The 17,608-nt window shown below is 41.8% G+C and overlaps 1 protein-coding gene across 2 annotated transcripts; it reads right to left on the bottom strand.

Annotated features, from left to right (window-relative positions):
• Window positions 1-3,422: 3,422 nt before the first annotated feature.
• Window positions 3,423-13,483, bottom strand: LOC114355922 (suppression of tumorigenicity 5 protein-like). Of its 2 annotated transcripts, XM_028308970.1 has the most exons (11): window positions 13,388-13,483; window positions 13,001-13,112; window positions 11,609-12,075; window positions 10,428-10,570; window positions 9,867-9,963; window positions 9,204-9,631; window positions 8,589-8,738; window positions 6,858-6,953; window positions 5,845-5,929; window positions 4,667-4,942; window positions 3,423-3,973 (listed from the first exon to the last, which is right to left on the bottom strand). In XM_028308970.1, the coding sequence occupies exons 1-11, from the start codon at window positions 13,445-13,447 to the stop codon at window positions 3,635-3,637; spliced, it is 2,253 nt and encodes a 750-aa protein (XP_028164771.1). In that variant the 5' UTR covers window positions 13,448-13,483; the 3' UTR covers window positions 3,423-3,634. The 2 variants fall into 2 exon arrangements, with proteins under 2 accessions (XP_028164771.1, XP_028164772.1); XM_028308971.1 differs by lacking the exon at window positions 5,845-5,929 and having other exon boundaries at window positions 6,773-6,953.
• Window positions 13,484-17,608: the final 4,125 nt, after the last annotated feature.

The following is a 17,608-nucleotide window of genomic DNA, read 5'->3' as shown; positions in this document are numbered from 1 at the left end:
TAAATATGGGACAAATATGTATAGTCTGGTCTGCGAGCACGTAGAATTTTGTCCAATGACCCCAAGCTACCCATCCTTATCGCTCGCGCGTAATGTTGCTGTCGCGCTCGCACACTCACTGCGGGCGCCCGTCGCACAGTCGCGACAGCAATATAATTACGCGCGAGCGATAAGGATGGGTAGCTTGGGGTCATTGGACAAAATTCTACGTGCTCACAGACCGGGCTTTAGGCATTTAGATAGTCCAGTGAGCGTCAAATAGTAACACCCAAAGTGGCCAAAAAGTTGACAACACAACCTTATTCCAATTGTAACAAAGACGTGTTGCGGACTTTTTGGCTACTTTGGGTGTCACGAACTATTTGACGCTGACTGTGTACCTTTTAATTTTAAAATAAGTACATACACAGATTAAGTAAATAACAATAACACTATACAGTGTGTCCGGGCATGTAGTGATCAAACTTTAAGGGCGAAATCTAGGGACAATTTTATCGATAAAAATACTTCAAATTTGGGGCTTGACCCATTTTTCGCAAAATTACAAGGATTTAAGTTTTTAATTTTTAGTTTTCACCTCTTCCTTCAAAAACAAGTGAAAGCGTGGGTAGCTTAACATTAATATGCAAATATTTTATATCATTCGATAGCCAATAAAATTGTCTTTTAGTAGAAGTAGAAAACAAAAACAAGTTTTGTACATTTTATGGGAGTAAGAATGGATTTAATTAGAAAAATACATTATTTTTTCACTTCTTTTTCAGTTATTTTCCAACACAGGAAAAACTAGGTCGTTAAAGTATGTTTTATTTGCATTGTATTATTAGTGTTTGAGCTATTCTACAAAACGAATGTAAATTTATTAGTCTACGTCTATTAGTTTCGACGTTATTGTTGAACAAAGATACCCCTTCCCAGCCGGTTCCATAGCGCTGCTAACATGCGAAAATGCACTGCCTGAAAGAATCACACAACCTATTCCGACGCGCTATGGAACCGGCTGGGAAGGGGTATCTTTGTTCAACAATAACGTCGAAACTAATAGATGTAGACTAATAAAATTACATTCGTTTTGTAGAATAGCTCAAACACTAATAATACAATGCAAAAAAAAACATACTTTAACGACCTGGTTTTTCTTGTGTTAGAAAATAGCTGAAAAAGAAGTTAAAAAAATCATGTATTTTTCTAATTAAATCCATTCTTACTCCCATAAAATGTATGAAACTTGTGTCTGTTTTCTACTTCTACTAAAAGATAATTTTATTGGCTATCGCATGATATAAAATATTTGCTTATTAATGTTAAACTACCCACGCTATCACTTGTTTTTGAAGGAAGAGGTGAAAACTTAAAATTAAAAACTTAAATCCTTGTAATTTTGCGAGAAATGGGTCAAGCCCCAAATTTAAAGTATTTTCACCGATAAAATTGTCCATAGATTACGCCCTTAAAGTTTGATCACTACATGCCCGGACACACTGTATAGATGACCCACGCTGAACTGTCCCACCAAACTCAATGACAGGGGGGCGCTACCATCGTTCAACTATATGGTTTCCAACATGGCAAAAATCAGAACCAGCGATCCGGTATTGACGGTGGCGCCCCACTGTCAATGTCATGCATAGAACAGTTCAGTATTTTGGAACTATACCAAGTTTTTTTCATCATCAGTCATTTAGTCTCCACTGCAGGAGCACGCCTCTAATTGACCAGAGGCAAGAGGATTTGTCCTACACTCCCCACGCTGGCCAGACGGGTTGGGGAGGCCTGATGCTCGCATATTTGTCCCTTATTAATACAAGGCTTTATTTAAAGATAATATGAGATTACTACAACTATTTATATCACATAGCGATTGAAGACAATACAAAATTAATGAACTGTATAAATGGAGATATAATTGTATGTGCATGTATAAATAACTAGCGGCCGCCCGCGACTTCGTAAGCGTGGATCCTGTTTTACCCCCTTAGGGGTTGAATTTTGCCGAATCGAGTCTTAGAGTAGGCGCACACCGTTGATTTTTCGTCGGCCGATAGTTTAGTCGGGCAGTTGATCAGTATGGGCATGTATGGGAGTGCGCACACTACGCCGATTCGATTTGGCCGATTCTTCATACAAATTAAAATCGAGCACAACTATCGGCCAACTAAAAATCAACGGTGTGCGCCTACTCTTAGTGAGCACCTACGTTCTAAAAGGAACCCCCATGCTTTATGACTCCTAGCACTAGTTTCTGAGATTTCGTGATGAGTGAGTCAGTCAGTCAGTCAGTGACCTTTAGCTTCTAGAAATAGATGTATCCTTGGACATTTTACACTGCGCCTCTAGTCCCAAACTAAGCAAAGCTTGTACTATGGGTACTAGACAACGGATATAAACATACTTATACTATACTTTTTTTGTAACATATGCATCATCAGAGGGCTGAGTGTGAGTTTATATCAAACCTCCTCACTAGTGAGCGCGAAAAAAAATGTATGAAAATTTTAGTTCTTTAACGTTTCCGCTAGGGGCGCTGTACAATCCGTCATACATTTAATGTCATTTTTTTACGCGCTCACTAGTGAGTGATGTTATGAATCAGGCACTGACTAAAGTTAATGCACTGACATAGGATACAGTCAATTTGCAATTACTATCTCGATTTAAACAGTTTATTAATTTTAAAGAAACATTTAAGGCCTTTCTTATTATTTAATATTATTTAATACTACAATCTACTCATACTACATTGATATTTGAAATAAATTACATTTCATTAAAATAATACATTATTTGTATGTCTGACTGTAGAATTAGACACAAAAATGTTTTAAATCTTAATCCGACTGCTTAAAGTTCAAAATAGCAGATCACTGTTTTAACACAGCTCTTTTTTTGTTTCTTTTTAACTGCCTTCAAAAAGGTGGTTTTAAATTCAGTTGGTATGATTTTTAAATCATACAATCAAATCCTACACTCTGACATACAAATGTAAATTCTAATAGAATACAATAAGGCACATTTTCGATTACGTTTAATCACTGGCGTTTTGCCTATACTATCAACAATAAGGGCATACGCAGACTTGACTTTTTCTTGATTTGAAAAGACTCACAATAAAAAGACAGCACTAACACCCGTATTCACAAACGATGCTTGCTTAAGCAAAGTTGCAAATCGAACGCACAGCGTTGAATAAAGCTCTGTGATTGGTTTGTGTATGATCCTGTGCGTCCGCGCGCACTGTGAGACCTCATAGTAATGTAAAATGTTTGTGAATTCGGGTGTAAGACTTGTCAGTCCGACTAAAGCCCGGTCTGTGAGCACATAGAATTTTGTCCAATGACCCCAAGCTACCCATCCTTATCGCTCGCGCGTAATTATATTGCTGTCGCGACTGTGCGACGGGCGCCCGCAGTGAGTGTGCGAGCGCGATAGCAACATAATTACGCGCGAGCGATAAGGATGGGTAGCTTGGGGTCATTGGACAAAATTCTACGTGCTCACGGACCAGACTATACGCAAGACGTCAGCGCGAGCGTATATAGATACAAATCTTTGCTTTTGGTAGCCTCCACTCTTACTGTATTAACTATACCTTTAAGTCATTTCTGCGTACCCTTTCACAGATCACAATAAACACTTAAGTAATCAAATCCCTCAGTTTAGTCTTTAGCAACTTCACTTTTTTATTCACTGCACTTTTGTAGTTACTTTTATCAACACTTTTAGCACTTTTATTTCTCCACAATCGTTCGTTGAAGATTTCATAGAACAAAGGTAGTGGTGTGTCAACCAATTTTGAGTCAGCGAACTCAAATTTCAGTGACATTGGTAGGGCTGGAGTGGTCGGTGACTGTGGCTGCAGACGTATGCTCACAGACATGTTTTGGATGAAATGGTTGAACATGGCTGTCTCTGTGAACCATTCGAGGAAATACTGGTTCTGTTTGGATGGAACGCTCTTGATGTATGCTTCTTTCTGGAATGGGAGAACAATTTGTTTTAGTTATCATGTTTCCTGGGTAAAAAAACAAGTTTGAATTAGTCATATCAAAAAAATACCCGACACGTATTGTCATTTTTTCAAACTAATGAAAATTTAATGAGATAAAGCGCGCCAAAGTTCAAAAGTAGAGGCCCGTGACGTCAAGGCGTGCTTAAAAGTGTAGCACATTGTGAAATCATGCGAAAATTCAACGCATCACAACTTCGTAATTACTATACTGTTTCATTGACAAATAAAAATATAACGTGTCCAATATTTTTTGATATGTAATTTACAGACTAAACTCCTGCTGCAACTCCTGTGTAGCCAGAATCTACAGCTTGACCGCCAATAACCCAACCAGTGAAGGTCAAGTTTGTCCCGGGGGAAAGTTAAACTGTCATTGGACCCGCTGTGAAATTAATCACCAATGTTACTTTAATCATCAACAGCCCTTTACAGTCCACTGCTGGACTATGAGCCTCCTCCACTATAGTGGAGGGTTTTGCCATAATCCCCACGCTTGGCAGGCGGGTTGGAGATCGCAGCTTAAAAGATTGATGTTTGTCAGAGAGCGCTGCTGCCCGTTCTCTGTTTGATGTGTAGTCCCTAAGTCGCCTCCTACGACACCCGCGGGAAGAATAGGGGTTGGTGACAAATGTATTCTACTTTAATAACAATACTCACATCAAAAACCACATTCCCTTTGCCCAAATCCCCATCTTTCAGCTCCCCCACCGAGAAAAACCGCCAAAAATCTCCCAAAATGTCGACGAAAAACCGCAAAAACGCCTCCGATATCATCACATTTCTTGTCTTATTGTCCAGTTTATTTGTATGTTTGTTTGTCTCCATTTGTAGGGCGGTTTTTAAAGTCTTATATGATGTTGTAGGGAGGATGGTAGACTCGTCGCCTTGGTAGAAAATCGCTTTGGAAGGATGAGTTAGGTCTATTAGCATGCCCTGGAAAGAAAAGTTTGTTTAGATAAAGTAATTAAAAAAAAAAATGCCAAGTGCATGTCGTGTCACGCGCATTGTAGGGTTCCGTAGTTTGTCCGTCGTTAACACAATATATTTCAGAAGCAAGCAATTACTTCATCTAAAGTCACTTTTAATATTTTCTTCTAAGGAATTTATACTAGTTAAGAAATTTTATAATACATGAGTTAAATGACTATTAATCTTAAACTAACTGATGTATCTTAACCGTTATAGTTTTCTTTGAAAGTTCATGAAAAGCAGTATTATTGCGAATTTTTCCAAATTTTTCAAGCCAACAGTTTAGTTTTTACAGGGGGGGGGACGTAATATACCTACATACCTCCACAAAATTACAGCTTTCTAGTGCCAGTAGTTTCTAAGCAAAACCTCGGACAGACAGACTTATCGAAACTATAAGGGTTCCTTGTCAGGACTACGGAACCCTTAAAAGTGTGGTTGGTAGAATAGAATAGGACCACGCCCACTCTTGCCGTGGATTAGTAAAAGGGGAATAAAGATAAATATACGAACATCAGGCCTCCCCAACCCGTCTGAGGTTGTTTTGCTAGTTAGAGGTAATATATCATGAGTAAGTACCCCCCATGCCAGTTTTTCCTCCTGCTCCAGGACATAATATCCCCCTATCTAGCCAAAATATCCCATCTTTAGCTAGATTGTCCCCCGTCTCTAGCTAGAATGTCCCCTCTTCAGTCAAACTGTCCCCCTCTAGCCAGAATGTCCCCTTTCTCAGCCAAAATGACCCGTTTATAGCCAGAATATCTCCCTATCCAGCCAGAATGACCCTTCCGCAGCAAGAATGTCTCCCTTTTCCAGCCAAAATATCCCCCTTTTCCAGCCAGAATATCCCCTTTAATAAAACTCACCTCCTCAAAAAGAACTCCAGTATAATCCACCTCTTGAGTCTTCAACATGCCAGCCAGTATAGGCAGGGGCGCTTCTAACACGTCCCTTTGGAGACCCCCCTTGGCTAGACTACCCCCCCCTAAATCAAGAGTGTCCCTCCCCAGACAGTCCTCAATATCCCCCCCCTCCAATTTACAATCCCCCCCCCAAGTTACAATGCCCGTTAAGTCACAATTCCCCCCTGTTAAGTCACATTGCCCCTCCCCTTGTGTCAGACTGCCCCTCTCTCAGCTCATAATCTGGATAACCACATTACCTTCTTCCACGCAGTCGACTAAAAACTCACCTATTGAAAATAGCTCCTGTGTTAGAATGTCCCCCTCTCCCTCTAGCTCAGAATCTAGTTAAACACACTATTCTTTTTCACGTAGTCGGTTGAAACACTCACCTCCTCAAAAAGAACTCTAGAATAATCCACCTCTTGAGTCTTCAACATGCCAGCCAGTATAGGCAGGGGCGCTTCTAACACGTCCCTTTGTATCTCAGAAGGTATCGCTGCTATGAGGGGCTGTTGCCATACGAAGGGGTAGAGAAATTGATCCCCTCTAGGACAGAATGTCCCCCCTAGTTTAGACTGCCCCCCTCTCTAGCCAGAATGTCCCACTTCCAAAGCCAGATTGTCCCCCTATTTAGCCAGAATGTCTCCCTTTAGTCAGAATGCCCTCTCCCTAGCCAGAATATTCCTTTGCCTAGCCAAATGTCCCTCGTCCCGGCCAGAAAGTCCCCCTTCGCAGCCAAAATGTTCCCTTTCCAAGCCATAATGTCCCTCTCTCTAGCTAAAATATTCCCCTACCTCGCCAAAATGTCCCCTCCACAGCCAGAATGTCTCCCTTTTCCAGTCAAAAAATCCCCTTTCCCAGCCAGAATATCCCCTTTAATAAAACTCACCTCCTCAAAAAGAACTCCAGTGTAATCCACCTCTTGAGTCTTCAACATGCCAGCCAGTATAGGCAGGGGCGCTTCTAACACGTCCCTTTGTATCTCAGAAGGGATGGCTGCTATGAGAGGCTGTTGCCATACGAAGGGGTAGAGGGCGCTTTGGAGAGCCTCCATGCAGGATGATACGGCGCTGGAATAGATAAGAAAATAGTGTTAATAAAAAAAGAAGAAGGAATAGTAAGGCCCAAAAACTGTTCCTTGAAGAAGACCTTATGGTCTTTATTCATGCCTTAAGGAACTGTGCTTTGACCCATTGCGGTATTTTCTACTTTATCGTCATCATTTCAGCCACAGGACGTCCACTGCTGAACATGGGTCTCCCAGACTGGTTATTAGCGGGTCAGCATCCAGCGCCTTCCTGGTTGCTACCTTTATGGAGTCGTCTGTCCATCTTGTCATGAGTGGAGGTTCCGGAGTTGTGCTTTAAGGTATATACCAGCCTGGCCTCCACTTCAGAACCTTGCTGCCCCAAATTTTCCATTTGCCTCTGGTAAATCAGAGAGTTATAATCCTGCAGTGGAGACTAAATGAACTGATGATGATGAAGCTACACCACCTGTCTGCAATTACGGAGTTCTATTCAACGCGGCAACGCTGTGCGTTGTGTGACCTGTCTACAATTACGGAGTTCTATTCAACGCTGTGCGTTCGAATTGCTGCTTCACTTATGCAAGCATCGTTTGTGAATACGGTCGTAATAGTCCAGTTGACCCATCGAACTATACGTATGGAGATCTTCCATTAAAGGATTTTTTTTTTTTTTGAAGAGACGCGCGCTGGTAGCTTGAGGAGCTTTTCTAGCTTCACCGGGCAGAGTGGCGAGTACAGAAGGTACTCTAGCCGTTTGGCGATCGTCGGTGCGCGTGCCGACGAGGCCGAGTGTGGCAGGCTCGTCCGCGTCGGTCGCAGACCGACGTTCGCGATCGGGCCGTATCGAGCGCATAAGGCGCCCGATCAGTGGCGAACCCAACTAGAGGGTTGCCCACCGCGGTGTTGGACCAAAGTCCAGCCTACGGCGGGCTCACTCTAGTGGGCCCGATCGAGGGGACTACGGACGCGGCCTGAGGGCGCCACGGTAGGCTCGGACCTGGGCTCAGGCCGTGTCCGGGGGACGGATAGGGGAGCATTAAAGGAAGCCATTTTGGTTTTCTATATATACTCAGTCAGGGTCAAAAACTTTAATACCGCGATGCAGGTTTGTATGCGCGGAGACGTGTATCATAGTAAGCATGTATCAACGCCATCTATTGGGTGATGACTGGCACCAGTTTGTAGTGGCAAGTCGGTAGATGGCGTCACAAATACGGCTTCTGCAGTGGAGACTAAATGACTTGATGATGATGAAGCTACATACCTGAGCTGATGGCTGTATAATAGTGTCTCCATTTGCCTCTGGTATTAGAGAGGGTCGTGCTCCTGGAGTGGATGTTGATGATATGATGATGAAACTATAGTCTGGTCCGTGAGCACGTAGAATTTTGTCCAATGACCCCAAGCTACCCATCCTTATCGCTCGCGCGTAATTATGTTGCTATCGCGCTCGCATACTCTCTGCGGGCGCGCGTCGCACAGTCGCGACAGCAATATAATTACGCGCGAGCGATAAGGGTGGGTAGCTTGGGGTCATTGGACAAAATTCTACGTGCTCGCAGACCAGACTATAGATAATAGTGTCTCCAGTTTTTCCTCTAGTATTAGAGAGGGTCGTGCTTCTGTACTAGAGACTATATGACCTGCTGATGATGATGATGGTGAAGCTACCCACCTGAGCTGGTCGCTGCATATGACCAGCTTTCGCTCCAGCAGCAGAGAGCCGAAGACCTTGATGACGAGCCCCGCGCCTAGCGAGTCCAGCAGAGTAGACAGGTTGTCCTCATCTACGCGAGGCTCTAAAGGCCTCTTTATTATTCTTGTCCTGCAAATAATATAATAATGTTTTATTAGGCACTAAAGTTAAACTTAAAAACTAGCTATACGAAACAAACCTATTTTTTACTCTTATTTTTTTATCAAAGTTTTAAACTCGACTACAAACGAAGTTTTGAAATATACTGATAAAAAATCGCATGTTTTCTTCCTTTAAGAGCTAAGAACGCATGACATTGAAACGGCTGAATCGATCTCGATCAAACAAAACCTCTAAAAAACCTCAAAAATGTCTAAGAACCACCGCTAAATAACTTGCTTTTAAATAAAAAAATCGCATCCAAATCGGTTCACCCGTTCTCTTGAACGGGTGAACCGATTTGGATGCGATTAACTTAGCTCTTGCTAAGGTGCCAAGGATAGATACACAAATCTTTTTTCGTCGGGGGTTAAAAAACAACAAAATAGAAGAAAGAAACGCTTTGATAAAGTACAGTCATGAATAAAATCTCACCTTGGATTTTCCAAGCTCAACAAGACTTTCTTCGGTCCATTATTGTTTTCCAAATCCAAAAACTTGGGCAGATCCGAATAATCCCTCGCCTCAGAACCATCCGAGCCATTCGCGAGTTCTTTCGAGCCATCGCCGACTTCATTCGAGCCATCGTCGAGTTCTTTCGAGCCATTGGATGGCTCGTTCGAGAATTCGTTGCCACCGCTTCTTCTCATGTCTGGCATTGTTTTGCATTTGAGTATATCGCCTAAATTGACGGAGTTTCTGTATGTTTTGTCTGATATGCAGATATCCGAGTCGTATTTATGGTTGTATGTTATGGATAATTCTTCTCCAGGGCTCGGGAAGTCGGTCTCGAATAACTGCTGGAGAATGGAATGTATTTCTACTTCTGAGCTGCCGTGGTGAGATTCGATTTCTTGCAGGACCTGCAAATAGGAGAGTAATCATGAAATAAAAAAAAAATGCAAGCTTTTTTAACTTTAAACATATTTGAGTCATATCTTGCAAGCTGAATTACGGCCATAGCAGAATTACGACTGTGCGACGGGCGCCCGCAGTGAGTGTGCGAGCGCGATAACAACATAATTACGCGCGAGCGATAAGGATGGGTAGCTTGGGGTCATTGGACAAAATTCTACGTGCTCGCAGACCAGACTATACCTTGTAGTAAAACCCTGGGGCCCTGTACCGGCCTATGAGGCAGTAACATAGGGGCAAACACGTTGAAGCTCCTTCTGGTAGCACTCTACGGCAATACCTGGAAATTTAACGATAATCTTTTATCAAGAAATGAACAGATTATACTTATGATTATACAAACTATATTATTATGTGACATCATCTACTATAGTTCCAGCTACCCATATCAGGTTATGTCGTCTCGTTCTATCACAAAGAATTTCCATTTGATGAGAGCGAAAGAAAAAATGGGAACGGCTAACTGAAACTGTGACCCCACTGGACAAGAGTTAAATAAGTTTAGTTCACAAGAGAAAAGTAGTAGACAAAAACTTTGAAACAACATTTTTAACTGCAAAAATTAAATAATTGATTTCTTGAAGGAATTGAATTTGAACAAATCAGTCATCAAGTAGTTCTTACGAGCCATTGCCGAGTTCTGGTTTGCTTGTATTTTTTATATTACAATGAAATATAGCCCCACAAGAAGAAATTAATGCCAATGGTATTCTCTCCCAGTCAATCTTTAACCAGTTAACTTACCCATAGGACCGCTCTCCCCTTTCATCAGTCAGTACCAAGGAATAGCACTGTGCCCCTTTAGCTTCAGCCGCCCATTCTCCCTTGGACGCAGCGCTTAGTGTCTCAGGAAATATTAGGTTCTCTATATGGGGTGGTACTTGCACCTGGAATATTAAATATGACGATGACGAAGAATGATATTTCCAAATGCAATCGCTCACCAAATGGCGCCACTAGCGAGTTATGTCCATAAAGTTTTTTTTTTATAATATAGTGGCAACCAAACCTCTCTGGGAGGTTTATTTCTGCCAATGTCGAGTGAAAAATTGACATAATAATATTATCAATAGAACGTGGGTGTTTCAGTGGAGTTAAGTATGCCCGTAAGCAGGTTTCAAGTTCATACGACAACCCACTCGACACTCGATATGTGCTCAAATTCGAAGTGTTTCAATGTTTTTTTTGTAATTTATCACTTCACTGCACTTTAGAACACAAAATAACACCAAATTTGTACACTAAAGTCCATTAAATAATAAATTGAAACCATTAAAACAGATCGACCATGCTTCCCGTTCAACTACCCTCCACGGAATCCGTCCATAAAGTTATTATTCCTTCGGAATAGAGCAACAACCACGAGCTATCAAACGAAACCGATTTTGGATGACACTGGATGTAATTTGTGTGTCAGGGTCAGGATTATTTCACTGTTTTGTACATTAATCAATCACTGAACCAGTCACTACGTTTCTGAAGCACTATTTATAAACACCCACGTAAAATCTGAAAAAATCCCAGAGCTCAAATTTTCAGCTAACTATCTGTCAAATTATTGCAAAAAACGGTTGTTACGTCGCATCACGTATCTCTTTTTATCACAGTGTTGCTGCTAGTGACATCTCGCTCGTTCAGTCCTTTTTTGCTCTATTCCGCTAGGTATATTAACTTTATGGGCGGAACTACAGCCCGGTCTGTGAGCACGTAGGATTTTGTCCAATGACCCCAAGCTACCATCCTTATCGCTCGCGCGTAATTATATTGCTGTCGCGACTGTGCGACGGGCGCCCGCAGTGAGTGTGCGAGCGCGACAGCAACATAATTGCGCACGAGCGGTAAGGATGGGTAGCTTGGGGTCATTGAACAAAATTCTACGTGCTCACAGACCAGACTATACACAGGAGATGGAAAAAAATATTTACCTGATTAGGAAACACACTCTTGACGTATGCCTCTCCCGTCATATAATTGAGTCCAACCAATAGACAAATATTGAACAACCCTCTCTCTCTAGGTTCAAAAGGGAGCTCTATATCCACGCACCCCGTTTTCTCATCTATGCTGTATTTGTCTATGCTGTCACTGTCAAACTCATCCTTCATAGACAATATATTGCCCGTCGAATCTGTCAGATTGAATTTCGACTCTGTGGTGTCGGCCATTTTGGAATCGTTTAAATTCGAGCGCGAAGTCCGGAAACTTTTCCAGGAACGGAAAGTGGAGTACGGATTGTCTATAATTTCGGACTTGTAGGAGCAGACTGAGGTTTGGTGCCGATGGCGTAGGGGTCTCTTAATGTTGTTCTGGTCAAGGTAGGCCACTCGGGACGAGACTCGGCGTACGTAGTTCTTTCGTTTCTCGGTCAGACTCCTTGTTAGTTTGATTGAGTCTGAAAACAAAAAAAAAATATCTAAATAGGTACATATAACTCAAAGGTGACTGACTGACATAGTGATCTATCAACGCACAGCCCAAACCACTGGACGGATCGGGCTGAAATTTGGCATGCAGGTAGATGTTATGACGTAGTCATCCGCTAAGAAAGGATTTTACGAAACTCCACCCCTAAGGGGGAAAACGGGATCCACGCGTACGAAGTCGCGGGCGGCTGCTAGTTAGCAAAAAAAATGTAGTCTCATGTATATACTGTAAACTGTACCTAGTACCATATTATTAACTATAGTTCTCTCAATAACTATTCACCGACCTTCCCTTTATCAGTTAGTAAAGTAAACATAATCTATTTGTACACTTAGGAAAATGGCTTCCGCGATGCAAATAACAGTATTGGACTTCCTAATTGTTATTGTGAACGCAAACTCATTCTAATACAAATACAAAACGAAAAAGCACGCCTGTATTAAGGTCCAAAAAAAATTAAAAATTAGATATGTTATGACAGTTAGAGGGTTAAAAAATGCTTTTTAAAAACCTGATTATAAAAATAAATAACTTTCATGATAAGAATAAATTACCGAGGGAATCGCGATAAAAGCAAATGTCACATGGAGGGAGCCATATTTCAAGTAAAATTACATTATTTATTTCAAGTGTATCTCACATCAATGAAATCTTGACGGGTATAGTCTGGTCTGCGAGCACGTAGAATTTTGTCCAATGACCCCAAGCTACCCATCCTTATCGCTCGCGCGTAATTATATTGCTGTCGCGAATGTGCGACGGGCGCCCGCAGTGAGTGTGCGAGCGCGACAGCGACATAATTACGCACGAGCGATAAGGATGGGTAGCTTGGGGTCATTGGACAAAATTCTACGTGCTCGCAGACCAGACTATACACGGGCTATTTAGTTTACCTTCGCTAGTGCTGCCGTCTGTCGACTCAGTGGGGAAACTGAACGGCTTTCTGTCGTCCATGTTGCAAGCCGCCGTCACCGTCTCGTAAATCTCGTTCATGAGACGATTGAGCTGAAACAATCAATTTAATTAATTAAATTAAGTAATAAATACCCCCACAATAAAGTACAGCACAATAAACACATATTTCTATGACTGCGCCAGACAGTCTGCCAACAGAGAGAGATGGCGGGAGATCGTGCGGAAAGTTGTATCCGCCTCTACAACCGATGTGAACAACGCCTCAACGTGACCACGACCGCTCTGCTAAGAACGAAACGGTAAGATGAAGAATAAATCACAGTATTTCAATTAATACCTAAGTTTTAGAACCTAGAGCCACTTACTTGAGGAGAGCGCATATGCACAACTCTATACTGCACCTCTTCATCGAAAGAATTTGCCATAGCAAAACTTAAAGGACACTTTTCACTAATTAAAAACAGCCACAGATCTTAACAGAACTCGACGAGGTTTGAACTAAGATGACCATGGAATAAAACTGAACGCTATATTTATTGATTATGGACAAAAAACTACAATTTACATGCTCTAGACGGCAGATAAAGCTTTACTGCTTGACTGCAACAGCAGCTTTTGTAAGTACACAACAAATAATGAACTAAATGCGTATTACAAACAAATTAAATATCAATTTCAAGTTTCAATGCAGTTCCAAACTACGGATATTTTGTTGGGCGTGTTTAAATGTAAATATAAATAAATAATTAGAGAATAAACAAGATATAGATAAGATGAACAAAGAAATATTCCTACATATTAACTAATAGTAGAGGGCTAGGATATGAATAGATCTTACTAATTGAAATTAAAACTTATCAGTTATTTTAGTCTTCATTGCAGGAGCACGACCCTCTCTAAGTTACAGAGGCAAATGGAGGATTTGGCCTACACTCCCCACACTGGCAGCGACCACCTATTTAGACTCAATAGATATATCGTAAACATGTATGATGTCAATATTAAAATTTCATAAGCAATGACCAAGCATCAAGGGGTGACACTAGTACTCATGATACGGGGGGGAGATGCGATGCTGATCCTGGGGGGCACCAGACCATTTTGGGGGTGTCATCGCCTGACGCTGGCCTCTAACGCAGTTGCAATATGTGCTGGAACTTGAGAAAAGTTGATTCTTGGTTCTAAAAGTTAGCGCAGAAAAGTTCTCGAGTAGCGACCATGGGCCCGAAGACGTAGTGTAGGTAGACCTTCCAATAGGTGGACCGACGATCTGGAGAAGTTCGCGGGAAGTACAGGAGCGGAGTTATGGAAATCTTTGGGGGAGACCTTTGTCCAGATGTGGACGTCATTTGACTGATGCCCGTTTTAACTATCAATCCCTAATTTTTAAGTCACCCCTATGGTAACACCTAACAGGGCTTTTGTTTCCATAAGGGTCACTTAAAAATTAGGGATTAATGGTGAAAACGGGCATGAAACGAACGAACGAAGAACGCTATAGTATAGGTCTCTGTAAACTTCTGGACTATAAATGGTGCACGTACACAAGCATATTTAGGTTAACACACACACTAGTCATTTGATACGACACATTACTGCCTAATAACCTTTTAAAATTGTCGGAGTGTTACGCAAACAAATCCAGCAGCTATAACTAGTCTTACTATCGGAAAAGCAAAACCTTCCACTGACCCTCAGATATATTTTTACGAGCGTCCTCTAACACAAATACACTGTTTTTGACCTAAATATGCGACTTAATTTAATTACTAAGAGATAAATAGTTTTAGTGATCAATACAGATACAGACTTTAGAATTAGCCCTCGGTTTCGCTCGCTTTTGACAAACAAGGGGGTTACTCCCACCTTTCTTAAATACCACAAAACTCCTGTACAGCCAGGATCTACAGCTTGACCGCCAATGAAACTCAACCAGTGAAGGCTGAGACGCAGGCCGCAACCAATCGATCAACATGGAAATCATTGGGGGAGGCCTATGTTCAGCAGTGGACGTCCTGTGGCTGAAATGATGATGAAGGCTGGGTAGTCCCTGAGGACATCCTACTATATTGGAACCCGACACAGATTTACTTATACACGTCCTAAATATATCTTGCCCTACCACCACTTCGGGACAACATATGGGCTGGTGCTGAGAAGAAGTGGCGGAAGAAAGTCAGTCAGAATTGTCAGCCCTTTATTGAATTCTCTTCCTTACAAAGCTTATGCAGACTTGCCAAACTTAAGTGGCAGTGGGCGGGGCATATAGCTCGTAGAGCTGATGGCTGTTGTGGCAGAAAAGTTCTCGAGTGGCGACCATTCCATGGTTCACAGAATAGTTACTATGACCAATGACCATATTCCTATGCATGAACATAGTGACGTTGACGTAATACAGGTAGGCTTTCCACTCGGTGGACAGAGGACCTAAATAAAGCACAGGACGGGTAGTTGTGAAAATCCTTAGTGGACATTCGTCCAGTCATGGAAGTTTTGAGTTACAAAGGTAAGGATCTATAAATCAATCTTACTTCAACAAACGCACATACTATTTTACTTCTACATCAGTATAGATGACCCTCTGTCGTGTCAAAGAGGCAGGGTGGGGTTGTGATAACGTTTTTATTGTTTTCTTATCAGTTATTATCGCTGACGTAAATATGACAGTGTGCGTTAAAAATCCGCCTATATGCGAACATTTAAAAAATAGTAGGTGGTAAAAAACACGAATGTTCTGGGTCAGCTAGTATAGATCATTTCATCCACGAAGACGCGCCCCACCATTTTTCCGCTAATGTTTGAGTGTTATCGGTACACGCTAAATTATCCATGAGTGCACACGCACATTAAAATAATGACGCTCGGATTGCTCGGATCAAACTCCCCGCACCCCGCGCGACCGAGAACAAAAATTGGTGGGCGCGTCTTCGTGGATGAAACGATCTATAAGTACATGAACTAAGTTCGCTCGTTTCAGCCAAATGACGTCCACTTCTGGACAAAGCCCTGGTGCCCAAGGATTTAAGGACCGGTCCTGCGCTGCCCGCATCCAGGTGCTTCCCGCGACTTTCACCAGTTAATCGGTCCACCTAGTGGGAGGCCTGATTACACTATGTCTTCCGGCCCGTGGTCGCTCGCTACTCGAGCTGCCACTTTTTTCTGCGCTAACTTTTAGAACCAAGAATCAACTTTTCTTAAGTTCCAGCACATATTTCAACTGCGTTAGAGGCCAGAGTAAAAAAATAAAGGTAAGCAGGAAGGATACTGGCCGACCAACCGGTCAATTTGAAAATCACTGGGGGAGGCCTATGTTCAGCAGTGGACAGCCAACAGTCCTGTGGCTGAAATGATGATGATAACGATGAGATACTATCGTTCGTACTTTGAACTATTACGTAGTTTTTACCTACATTTGAGAGTTAATCCTTCAGTTATAGTTGAACGACCTTACGCAACAGTTATCAATCAAAATTAACATTAAGATTGCATAATGTAATGTAATAATTAAAAACTAGCTACATCCCACGTCTCCACTTGAGTCATTTTGTTGACAACAGTGACTAAGTTTCTTGAGCTGCTTCTTCTTAGCACTGGCCCATTCATTGTCTCGAAGCAGTGGTAGGGTTAAAGTAATATGACATTCTATGATGACATCATCAGGTCATTTAGTCTCCAGTGCAGGAGCACGATTTTCTTTTTTTTTTAACCACAACGAGGAAGCTCTTGGCATGTATCTCACCTGATGGTAAGTGACGATCAGGACGAAAGTGGAGTCGAGCTTCACCCGGAATCCTCAACCACGGAGGAACTTGCTATTTACCAGAACTCTCTCTATTTACCAGAGGCAAATAGATTTGTCCTACACTCCCCACGCTGGCCAGACGGGTTGGGGAGGTCTGATGTTCGCTTGTCCTTTAGTCGCCTCTTACGACATTCACGGGAAGAGTGGGAGCATAGTGGTCCTATTGCATTCTGCCAAAACCTGAACACAGCCAATTTAAACTTGACCTTCATTGGTTGGGTTATTGGCGGTCAAGCTGTAGATCCTGGCTACACAGGAGTTGCAGCGGCGGGAACGAGAGGTGGGAATAGTTCTTTATAATAGTAATATTGTCTGAAGAAAAAAGTGGGGTCACAATTAGTTTTGATAACGTAATCGCAAAACAAAATAAAAGGATTTTAATGACACTTTTTAATTAATAATTTTCTAAATGTAAGCAAATGTTCAGTAGGTACTGTAAGATGTGGTGTCAAAGTAAGACTGATGTCAAGATGTCAGACAACTACGCCGCATCAACCGCTGATGGGATTTATTGAAAGACGTGTTTTAGCTGCCGAATGCTTTATTGCACTGATTATAAAATGTTAAACTACCAAAGTCCCAAATGTAGGTCAGGCGTAGCTGGCCAAAGTGCATGAATAAAATGCAAGTTAACAATAAATTACTTAGTAATAAAAAATGTGCGAGTTGACTCGTACATATTGCCAACTACAAAAAATGTCAAAAACACATAAAAATAAAAATAAAAGAAGAAAGTTAAAAAAGAGAGTTTAAAAACCAACATATAAAATTAATTGCATAATTA

Source organism: Ostrinia furnacalis, unplaced genomic scaffold (genome assembly GCF_004193835.3).
Source record: "Ostrinia furnacalis isolate ACB-3 unplaced genomic scaffold, ASM419383v2 OfSCF2576, whole genome shotgun sequence".
In the NCBI taxonomy this organism is placed as follows: Eukaryota; Metazoa; Arthropoda; class Insecta; order Lepidoptera; family Crambidae; genus Ostrinia; species Ostrinia furnacalis.
Note: the sequence above shows the minus strand (reverse complement) of the source record. Positions and strands in the feature narration are given on the sequence as shown.